The following is a 12,268-nucleotide window of genomic DNA, read 5'->3' as shown; positions in this document are numbered from 1 at the left end:
CTCTCGGTGCAAATCCAATGAAGAAGACTGAATAAAATTGCTTGCATGTGACAAATCTGCATGCTGAAAAAACAAAATCGCTTTTGCTATCCCTATTTTACATTTATCAATAAAGACATAAGCATTTAATCAGTTGTGACTCTTTTTCATTTCTCTCGTTAAAACATCTCTCCACTTTTACCTTGAAATATCTTTACAGTCTGTATTCAAACAATTACAGCGCTTACAAAATAAATAAATAAATAAATAACAGCATCTTTTTATCACATCTCATGAGTTTTTCACAGTTTCCTGGAGCTTCGTTCATCATTATTAGTAGAATGAAAATGGAAAAATCGATCAAAAAATTTAATAAAATGTTAATAATAAATAACAATATATTGAATAAATAACAATATAGCTGAATGTAGAATGTAGTGTTAGGGTTGGATCAGATCACACGGGCCAGCCTTCGCTCCCCACGTGCATCAATGAGCCTTGGCTACCCATGACCCTGTCACCGGTTCACCACTGTTCCTTTCTTGGACCACTTTTGATAGATACTGACCACTGCAGACCGGGAACACCCCACAAGAACTGCAGTTTTGGTGCTCTGATCCAGCCATCACAATTTGGTCAAACTTGCTCAAATCCTGTTAGTGGGTGGGATATATTAGGCAGCAAGTGAACATTTTGTCCTCAAAGTTGATATGTTAGAAGCAGGAAAAATGGACGAGCGTAAGGATTTGAGATTTGAGTTTAACAAGGGCCAAAGCGGTGAAATGACGACAGGGTCATGGACGGTCAAGACTCGTTGATGCACGTGGGAAGTGAAGGCTGGCCCATGTGAGATCCAAGACTTTAATGCTGGTTCTGATAAAAAGGTGTCCGAATAAACAGTGCATGACGGGTCAGGACTGTTTTGAGGTGTTTTTTTTTTTAGATGAACAAGCACTTGGAGCATCACAGAGAGCAGAAATGGGTTTGATATCAACATTTACTTTGGAGATACAAAATATATTGGTAACTTTTCTTTTAATATATTAACCCCTAGTAGGCTAAGAAAAAAGAAATCCTTCTGAAACACTACAAATTCTTAAAGTCCTGAAGGTCTACTTTTTATATGAGCTTCATATTAACCTCCACTGTGGAGTGGAAGACGACAAAGACATTCAATAATCAAAATGAGCACAATAAAACAGGAGGAGATAACTTTTTTGGTGTCTTGGGAAAAAATCGTACAGAAACTCCCACACAGTTTGAGGATATTTACGAAACAATTTTTATTTGATATAATATCAATCCACTGCTCTAATTACAAAATAAAAATGACCTCTGTAGCACAATGGGTATATTTTATATTAAGTAATATTCCACAATACATCCATCGAAAATATTGTTTTTTTTCTCCCACTTCTCCCGCATTTTGCTTGAACTTGATTGCATTTTGCACATTTGGAATTTTTCAACATGGAAAAAAAAAATCATAATTAACATGAATCCTATTAAGATCAGCATTAAGATGAAGGATCGGGTCAATATCCTTGCACACCTCAGGAGATAACTTACCCAGAATTCATTGCATTCTTATAATCAACGGGTGAATTCATATTTCAAAAAAAAAAAAAATAATTATATCATTTGATTGTCAGTCTTCAGGATTTTATGCCTCCATCAATAAATGAGTACTGATTTGTCTCTGCCAGCTTCTAAGCATACTAGATATTTATTGATAGCATGCTAGCTAGTGATCAAGCCATGCTAATCTGTTAGCCTGCTAAGATGATATTCTGAGCGAAACAGAAGTGTGGCCCGGATCAGGGAGAGGATTAAGAACATGGGGTTAGGGAGAGGATTAGAGTCGGCTTTACGCTAGGAGATTTTCAGCCTGGTTTCCGAGTCGCAGATAAAGAAAATGACACACTGGTAAAGATTTCCTTGGCTGTGGGATCAGAGCAGTGATGATGCAATCGATGATGTAAGCACAACATGACATTAGAGGATCTTTTTTCATGTAAGCTGGAGAACACATGGAGAACTCCATCAAGATTTGAGTAGAAACATCTTGGGTAGTTTGATGATCATAAAAGTGTGCTGGAATCGCATAGTGTAAAGCCGGCTTTATCCTCAAACCAACAGTTTTATGTCTTGGAGTGTGTATTTAAATCGGGTATGAGAAAAACAGCTGTTGTCAATTAAACATCACCATTCAGTCCCTCCAGGATCATAAAAATGAACCAGTTCTGTCAGAAATCGTTCAGATTTTCCGTAGATTTGTGCCGAAACGTGTCATGTGACATCACGACACACTCTCAGCCAAATCTCTCTTACTGTGTGGAGCATGAAGACAGCTCTGATAGAAAGTCTTTACATTACATGTGTCTTCGCTGGTAGGAGATTAAAAGAAGCATTCTTGCAATTTCACCGATTCAAGATGTTTTCTGAAGGAAAAAAAGCACAAAAAGTTGCCTTGCAAATTTCGAGAAGGAAAACAAATCAATTGTTTTTGGCTGCAACACACCCAAAACGAGAAAAAAAAGAAAGAAATTCAGAAGGGACTGAGTATTGCAATGAAAATTCAAGTAAAACAGGATTTATGGTGTTAAACAAAGCATTATTCAGGGTCAAAGAAAAACAAAACACAATGGACTTTCCTGATAAATAATAACGGAATAAATTAAACAGGTAAACAGAAGACACTGATGTTAATATTGAACACTCTTTCTCCAACGTTTAAGGTGCAGGGGTTGACTGTATTTTACTCGACTATAATAATTGGGATGGAAACTGTTCCATTAACCAGAATGGTGTAAATTGGCTTGGATTCATTTCTGGCTCTTTTTCAGTTAAATGTTCAACTCAAGCGCTAAAGGACCACCATGCTTTATAATGTCAGTGTTTAGCATGATTGTTACCAAGAAAAAAAACAAAACAAAAGAAAAAAATGAACCTAAAGACATTTAGCTAAAGATTGAGGTTAGCAGAATCATTAACAGCCTGGAAAATTTGTCTCATTTTTGTTACCAAAAATGCCTCAAATTTATTATATATATATATATATATATATATATATATATATATATATATATATATATATATATATATATATAGTTCTGAGGCAGAAATGTTTTTATTTACCTTCTAACTTTGCTTTATCTTAGCATTCAGTCTACCTAAAGACATCTGGAACCTAACTAGCTAAACACCCACAGTTACTGGATAAGCTGTGTGGGAAAAAATAAAAACCTTAACAATCAGATACCAAAAATAAATAAATAAAAAGGTCGCTGCAGCCAGAATGAAATGTTTTACGTGTAATTTTCTCCTTTCGTTTTCAAAATTCGTTTAAAAAAATGCTAGTGCTTTACTTACATAAGAGGGATGTTGAAATGTGTAGGGTTTATGGTCAGACTGCTGACTATAAAATTGTTATGAAAATATGTTAACACTATATAATTTATCGCATAACTTATAACATAAGATTGTATTTCTGAGCATTTCTAGCTAGCAGGTGAAACGTATGCCTTTTCCGTGCGGTTTAAAACAGGCTTTATATATTGTTTTCTTTTAAAATGTGACTTTGGGAGTTGATCCTGTGATCCATTTCCTTATGAATGATCATCATACCATAAATTTATCCAGTCTTGAGTCGGGAAATTTTGTTGCCAAATTGAAAATAAAATGCTACATAATCATTAAGATCCCCTACACCTTTTACCTTACATATATATGTGTACCTATGTATATACTGTACTGTATATGTACAAATGTACAAAATCTTTCTTAAAAACTGGAGAATAAAATGGCAATGTGTACAACTTAAAAAAAAAAGCTGCTCTTTAAGCAAAAACGTCTGTACATAGTATTAGACTTAATATTTAACAATATTTAGGAGGCTAATAATGATTCTTTATACTTTAGATTGACACAATAAATAAAAAAAACAAAAGGCGCTTAAGACGAAACGGAGAAACTGGGACATGGCAGCGATTTGGCAGTCTGATTTGTGTAGCTAGCCCCAGGATTGTGCAAAAATGAATAAGTAAATAAATACACTGAATAAACCACGGAGTGTATGACAGAGCAGAGTGTGTGTGAGCGTGAGTGTGTGTTATCACAGCATACTGTGACATCTGTAACGTTTCTGTACATCGTTGATCACTGAACTGATTCAAACTTTTGGGAAAAAAAAACTGCCTTTGAGGTTTTATACCTCATAAGTAAGACTTAGGATATAATGAACATCTCAACACCACCATATTTCTGACAATTATGAAATTCCAGTTCCCCCAAAATGTAAACAATTCTTTCTGAATCTGGTAACATGCGTATGGTTCGCTAATAAGGAAGACATCACAACAACACTGTTTTTTGTTTTATCATCTCCTTCCTCCAGGCAATGACGCATCAGTCATCAGTTTACACAACACCACCATGATAGTGCTCTTCGATGGTACCAACCAAAAACACTAAGAATTTTGTAAGAATAATAACAAAAAAAAAAAAGTAAAAGAATCTAGTTCTGCTGCCGTTTCATCTGGGCCGATTCCTTCTTGACTAGCGGATTATTCCGATTTGCTCATTTCCTTAATGAGAACTACTAACAAAGTCTGTGACCTCTTTCCCATTCTTATCTTGTCAAAGAGTTAAGGAAGTGGGTTTAAGATGCTAAATGTAGTGCTGTAATCAGTTGGGTTTTTCGGTTAGTGTTGTAAATACTTTAACTTGTCTATGGATGGATGTCTTAAGATTTTGAGATTAGTTTCAAACACAACCGAACCTGGTGGTCTTTAATAAAAGGAAGTAGAATACCAGAGCGGCTACCCATAGAACTAGTGGAATATACCCATGTGTTCTGTACCAAGAGCATGACCTTGTGACCGTGACCTCATGTCTGCAGCTTTTTTCTTGTGCACGAGTTGAGGAAAGAGGATTCAAGATACGGTCCTTTAATCATTTTTTACATTTCTGAATCTCTCATTCAATTGTGGACCAAAAGTTACTTCATTTTGTTCTGGACCAAAAGGTAACCTGTGCTGATAAGAATAGCCAGAGTACAATGTAGGTTGCTTGCACAAATAAGGGCAGGTCACAAAGGGACAACATGGTAAGGAAGTTAGTACATGGCAAAGTAGCATGCAAATGGGAGTACTCTGGTAGTCCCAAAGGGAATAAATGCTCTGGTAGTCCTCCATTCATTCATAGAACCATAGATACATAGGTATGAATGCAGATATCTACTGTACCTACATACAGTCCCCTCTGAAAGTATTGGAACGACACGGCCAATTTTACCGTTTTTGTTACACACTGATTTGAGATTGAAAGATTAATACAAGATGACAGACCAGAATTTCAGCTTTCAGTTCCTTATATTTACATCTAGGTCTGTTAAACACCTAAGCAACTTTAACTGAACCCAGCCATTTTTCAAGTGATCAATAATATAGGTCAGGCGTTTCTTGTTGCCCAGGTGAGAACAGTTAGAACCATGCAAAAGCAACACAAAAGAAGAATGCAACAGTCTGGTTTACTTTAAGGCGTCTGTTCCAATACATTGGCTCACCAAAACGTTTCTGACATTCGGAAGAGCAAAAAAGTTAGTGGTCTGCCACCAAGGGTACCAAGTTGTTTAACACATCTAGATATAGATATCAGAAAATAAAAGCTGAAATATGATTTATCATTTCGTATTCATCTTTCGATCTCAAAATCAAAAGTTGTCAGTGTATAGCAAAAACGAAAGAATTGGCCTTGTTGTTCCAATACTTTTGGAAGGGACTGTACATATCAATTAAATATCTGACTGAGAATTGCCATTAGGCAATGACGTTGAATGTTAGAAAGGTGCTCTATATATATATATATATATATATATATATATATATATATATATATATATATATATATATATATATACAAACGAAATTCAACATTACTGTTATCATCCATATCCTGGTCAGGGTCATGGAGCCTAACTCAGGAACCCTGGAAGCGAGGTGGAAATACACCCTACTTGGGATGCCAGTTCATCACAGGGCAACATGCACATCGGTTCACACCCACAGCCAATCAGCAGTCAATCCACTGGGAATGTTTTTAAAACAAAAACATGATAATTGGCCAATGCACACACACTGTACTGTTTTACGTTTTGGAATTATACATTACACACATCAAGCTGATGTTGGCTAGATATTCATGTTCCATCTGGGAAATATTCAAATAATCTCACCTACCTTTTGGGTGGTGTAAATTTAAAGAAGACACCTGAAATAATGTAAAGTGTCTTAACACAGGTGAAGTAATCGCATGTCCAAAGTGCTAATTAAGAGAGTTTATGTATTGTATTACATTATATATGTAATGCTTTTGCACTTCTGCCCTGTTTTCAACATGCCCTTGTTGACTTTCCCCTAGAAAGAGTAACACAAGTATGCTCTTGCAGCACAAGAGTAAGACTGTGTTGCTCACTAGGGATTAGCATTTGCCTAATGTGTTCATTGTTGTTGTATTTCCTTTAGTATTTAAAGTCTGGGTGTTACATTTCTGGCTCAATTTTCTCTCATCAATCGCTATGAGAACTCTCTGCTGCTGTATGGTGTTCGAGACTAAACTCTATTGTCGTGTAATTCTGCAATGTCGGCTAGTCTTCAGCTCTGTGACTCATTCTGTGTATCGCTGTCAGTACTGCTCATCTGTCGTCGCACCCACACATCCTCATCAGCAACAACCGACTGCTCATCTACACTGGCCACGGACATGGCACACTGCTTCCCGAGATGGGATAGCTTCAAAGCATGCTGGGATTTGCAGTCTTTGCCTTCAGTTTTAGTTTCCTCTTCCTCGTCCTCCAGTGACATGGCTGACACAGGTCCTTCTATCTCCTGGCTGAGGTCTTCATCGTCACCATCATCATCGCTCAGTAAATCTGTCTCTTTTGCTTGCTCCTCATAGCGTTGCAGGTCGAACTGCTCCTCCACCCAGCGGTCTGTGTCACCTGGCTGTAGCGAGGTCTGGGAGTCTGGGGAGTCGGCGTCGGCATCAGTGTCGAACACAATGTCCGTGTCAATGGTGAAGCGGTTTCGCACTAGCTTGCGCCGACCCAAAGTACGTGTTGGAGCAGAGGCTGTGTATAAATGGAGAGCAAGTTAGCTGGTCATTTTAGCAGGTTAATCTATAAATAAGTCTACCAGGTGATCTCAGCATGATTGTGTGTACCTGCTCGGTTCATAGCAGGTCTAGCTCCTTTCAGAGCACACAGACGCTTCCCTCCAAATGGCACGTACTGCTGGCTGGGAGGAAGACTTTCTGTCTTCATCAACTGCCGTCTCTGTTTGTCTCTTAAAATGGAGTGCACTGTCTTCAGGAAATCCTTCTTGCTTTCGGGAGAACTAAAGAAATAACACAAGCCAGGACAAAAAAAATGCAGGAAGATTAAGACCTCAGAGTCTTAAAACGTATAGACCACATTTTCAACACTCCAGCAACTCAATAATTTTGTGATAATATGCTTTAAGTGTCCAATTTACAAAATAGCAAACTGATGCCAAATTGGAATATGCCATACATCTGTACTCTCATTATGAGACTTAAATTCAGTTCATATTATGAATATGCATTAATAATGATTCCCACAGAATTTTGCTTTGTGAGACTTATCAGCAGTAGACTTATTAGGATAATTTCATCCTAGCCAGCCATTGCTTCCCACAACAAATCCAGCTATGCACCGACACAGATGGCATCCAAATACAGACAGACGAAGTGTCAAACCAACTAGGACTACAGCCAAAATGTGGACATTTTAGAAAGTTAGGATGCTCCAAAACTGGCTGAGCATCGCCGACTGGGAATGATTACAAGCTGCTTGTGACTATGCAGACTCATCCACTTACTGTCTCAGCCAAGATGTGTTCAGGATCAACAGCAGGCAAAGAAGATCAAGTGGATATGAAATAAAACCTTACGATAAAATCAGCTCAGCAAAAGGCCATGTGCTAGTTCAGTGTTTCAATAACAAAACTGTTGAGACTTTAAATCATTAAAACACCAGAAAATACAATAGATTGTTAAGCCTTTTCAATCAACTAATTTAGGAAGATAAAGAATAAAAGTCTCAACATTCTCACTAAATGCTGCACTATAATCTAACCTTAATTATGGACAAAGGCATTCTCTATTCTAGCGTATTCTCTCATACGCTATTTGAGACCAAGGTTCCAGCAGGAATCTCACGTACAAAAGATTTTTAATTTTTAACATGTAGCTTCATATTGCATGGCATACCTCAGGGCGTACTGCGTTCTGTAGTGCCACCAGTGGTGAAGCCACAAGGGGGAAGAACTAAGACAAAAAGCAGTCCTAAAGACCCCCAATGAAAGGTACAATAAGACAGGATCAGGGATACCAGGCCCACCCCTGCAGCCAGAGATGGGGGTAGTTTCCACAAGTGAGGGCGTGGTAACTGGCCCACCCACTTAACCTATATACCAACATTTTTGTCTACCTTTATAAATAGAAATGAGAGGACTGATGTAATGCCTGTTGAGTGGCAGGCATGTGACTGACAGACTAGATATGTATGTGGCCTTCTCAGCCTACTGCCACTACAACCCCCACCAAGAAAAGTGGAAGGAAACTGAATGAACGAACGGAAGAATGCCAGCTGTGAAAACATCTTTAGCCAGGAAATGTTTCAAAATCGCTAGTATACTCCCATAAAGCATCCGAGATGTGGATCAACTTTCACAAGAACGCTCTATAATCAGCTATTCAATAGTACTGAACGTGTGGGGTTCTTTAAAGTTCTACAGAATTAACACTGCATTTACATTCAGGACATTTTGGCCTACCTCTTCTGACCTCAGACACCTAGTTTGCCAACAGAATGAATCCAACAGTAGAGGATGCACAGAACCTGAATTATTTCATATTTAAATAATTCACCATCTGAACAGTTGAAGCTCCAACATTTGGCTTCTGTTCTTGGACTCGTGGCTCTACATCCAACATTGTACTGACTGTAGTGCCTACACATGAGTAAAGTGCAAGTGAAGTGAATAACTGTTTGAGTGAGGGAGGTCATGAGGTATTTTGTATCGCATCCAAAAACAGTGAATACCAACAATCTAACATATTTCTGTTAACACAAAAATGTTGAGTAAATATTTGTGGACATTTTACTTTAACTCACAGTCTGTACAGATAATATGTCAGGACAACTATATAGAGAGAGCCAATCAGAGCTCATCTATGACACATCAAGAGACAGAAGACTTGTCAGGCAGGATAAAACCATAGTAAATATAAACAAAACATGTAGTAAATATTGAGGAAAGTATTCAGAGACACAGGAAGTCCTTCATGGACTGTGACTCAGAAGCAAATCCAAGCCAGGGATTGAACTTGAAAACAGTTAGTGAGTCTACCACCTAATATACTTTAATACAAGTAGGTGTGTGTATGTTTTTTTGTAGTGGTGTGTTTATGATTTCAGTCACCGGTGGACAGACCTGCAGCAAAGGTGAAACACTCGCTCTGGCCTTCCTTCTGACTCGGATTTCACGTGAATGATCTCACACACTGCAGCACTGTCACCATCTGTAAGGCAAATCCATACATCACCGCCCCGACCACTTTAACAGGAACACCCGTTCACCTGCTCATTCATGCACTTATCCACTCAGCAAGTTTGCCAAGCAGTGCAATACATAAAATCGTGCAAAAACAGGTCAAGGGTCTGAATCAAGGTTCACATCAAACCTCAGAATGGAACAAAAATGTGGTCTCAGGTTTGTGTGTGTTCTGAGAGGTTCAACACGATTGCTGCAGACTTCCATCATCATCAACAAGCTGCAGAATTCCAAATCACTGGATGTTTTTTGTTTTGCGCACCATTATAAACTCTAGAGACTGTTTAGCGGGATATTCCCAGGAGATCAGCATGAATGAGCACATGTGTTCCTAATAAAGTGGCTGGTGACTAAAGTGTGCATATAGTTTAGCAGTTTGTAACAAAAGTTGTGAACATTATGTGAAGAACAGAAAAATTCCCAGAGAAACATGATTTGGACTAAAGTTGCTTCATTAACTGTGTTTGCAAATTTGGCAGAAGAGTCTGGAAACACACTGGTGCACTGTGATACTTACTGTGATACGTGTGTGTGTGTGTGTGTGTGGTGTCACAGATTGTTACCTGCACCAGTCAGTGTTCGAACTTGAAGGGCGTCAGTGGAGATCATGTGACGGAAACGGAAAGGGTCTCTGTCTTCACCTGATACTGATGCACGTTGTGATCCACCCTGACAGACAGACAGACAGACAGACAGACAGACAGACAGACAGACAGACAGATAGATAGATAGATAGATAGATAGATAGATAACAGTGTGAGGCAGCCATCATAATTTGTCTTACTATCATTGTGTCAGACTAAGTGGTATGACAATTGAAAAAAGGACAGAGAGAGTGAGTGAGAGAGAAAGAAGGGAATGACTCACCATTTTCTTCTTTTGTTTGGAGCCGTCTTTGCAGACAAAAACAACGGCTGTTTTAAACACTGAAAGCAAGAAGACAATGAAACACCGCTAATGAAAGGATCGAAGAGCAGACAGGAAGTGTGTTTGGAGCAGTGTGGAGGTAAAAAGCTACACTCTTGCAGACAGGATTTTAGAGGAAAATAACGAGTAGAGTTGATTCATTTCTTATAAATGCATTTCCCAAAGTGCTGCACAACAAATTGCAGCCTGTATCCCCAGAGAAACAAGATTAATCTTATTTTGATACATCAAATGCAACTAAAACCAGATAAAAAGTGCACTGATCATCAGAGCAGGGGTGTGTGATGTACCGAAGGTGGCGAGTTGAGGCTCCTTCTTCCATTTTCCCAACGATGATGGAGGATTGAGCCAAATCAGAATGGTGTGAAGCAGCAGATCTCCCATTGACAGATCAGCTACCTGCAATCACAGTTGAGTTTCTTCAGTAACACTGTGTGTGTGTGTGTGTGTGTGAATTCCTCTGAATTCTATCTCTCTCTCTCTCTCTCACACACACACACAAACACACACACACACAGACACACACACACACAGACACACACACACACACACAGACACACACACAGACACACACCTCTTTCTTGTTTCCGGTCTGTTCTGCGATGAGCTGGTCAAACACGGCACCAAATTCCTCATGGAGCTTCTGCATCTCATTTATGTGGCTGGCTACTTTATTCATAGCCTTCACTGCCACTGTGCAAAACACACACACACACACACAAACACTTTTAAGATTTCAGACTTGTAGGGACCCAATATATTAAATGTGTCTCAATACATCTCTCCCTCTCTGTCTCTCTCTTTCTTTCACACACACACGCACATACACGCACACACATGCACACACACACACCTCTATTTCACTGTCTCTACTTTTTCACATTGTGAGACATGTATTGTGAGACACACACACACTTTTTTGATTTCAGACTTATGAAGACTTATGAAGGGACCAGCTATATGAAATGTTTCTCACAAAAAATCTCTTTCTCTCTCTCTCTCTCTCTCACACACACACACAGAGTTACCATCCAGGTGGTAGTGCTCTTCGCTCTCGGGGTCAGTGAGTGTGTACAGCTCTCGCAGCAGCAGCGGGTACTTCAGCACTCTCTGGATGGGTTTAATCAGATATGACTCCAGTGTGGATGAGTGCTGCTGCTTCGGGTTCCTCTCGTCCAGGAATGCCTTAAAGTCTGGATCCGTCTTTGCTGGACCCACACACACACACACACACACACACAAACAAGTAGATGGTCAACATGCCACACACTTGGCTTCATTTATTAAACATGGTTAGGAATGAATTTCTTCATGAATAATTTGCAGGACATTTACACAAGATTTGTCATATTTATCACAATCCAGTTTGGAAAGATGTTCACATCTAGACTTTGTTAAAATTTATGTAAAAGGACCTCGTTAATTTATATACACACATTATTAAAATCACATCAAACAACTGTGTAGTTATGGTATAGGAGACGCTACAATAACTGGTAGATTTAGTTGTTTCCTGAGTGGGTTTTTTAGTGCCACTATGCATCAGTAAAATCAGCCATGTTGTTTTGTTTTTACATTCTGGATTGATGTAATTTTTATTAACACACACACACGAATATGAAGAAAAATCGGCAATACCAAAACTTGACAAATTGGTAGACCCAGTGATTTTGGGTGTCTAATTTCTGATATGGAAATAACAACGCTGTCAAATTACACACACACCC

General features: G+C 38.7%; 1 protein-coding gene across 5 annotated transcripts in view; it reads right to left on the bottom strand.

The window, feature by feature from the left end:
- Positions 1-1,237: 1,237 nt before the first annotated feature.
- Positions 1,238-12,268, bottom strand: part of tiam1b (TIAM Rac1 associated GEF 1b) — a 51,888-nt gene continuing 40,857 nt past the window's right edge. For 4 of the 5 annotated variants that reach the window (XM_058413838.1, XM_058413840.1, XM_058413843.1 and 1 more), the window contains 8 exons: positions 11,570-11,749; positions 11,116-11,234; positions 10,832-10,940; positions 10,482-10,540; positions 10,178-10,283; positions 9,495-9,582; positions 7,201-7,373; positions 1,238-7,108 (listed from right to left, as the gene is read on the bottom strand). In XM_058413838.1, coding sequence (XP_058269821.1) covers positions 6,633-7,108; positions 7,201-7,373; positions 9,495-9,582; positions 10,178-10,283; positions 10,482-10,540; positions 10,832-10,940; positions 11,116-11,234; positions 11,570-11,749 — 1,310 coding nt within the window. In that variant the 3' untranslated portion in view covers positions 1,238-6,632. The other variant, XM_058413839.1, reaches the window with a different exon arrangement.

Source organism: Hemibagrus wyckioides, linkage group LG17, assembly GCF_019097595.1.
Source record: "Hemibagrus wyckioides isolate EC202008001 linkage group LG17, SWU_Hwy_1.0, whole genome shotgun sequence".
NCBI classification, from domain to species: Eukaryota; Metazoa; Chordata; class Actinopteri; order Siluriformes; family Bagridae; genus Hemibagrus; species Hemibagrus wyckioides.
The sequence above is the reverse complement of the archived record's forward strand: the minus strand, read 5'-3'. Positions and strand labels throughout refer to the sequence as shown.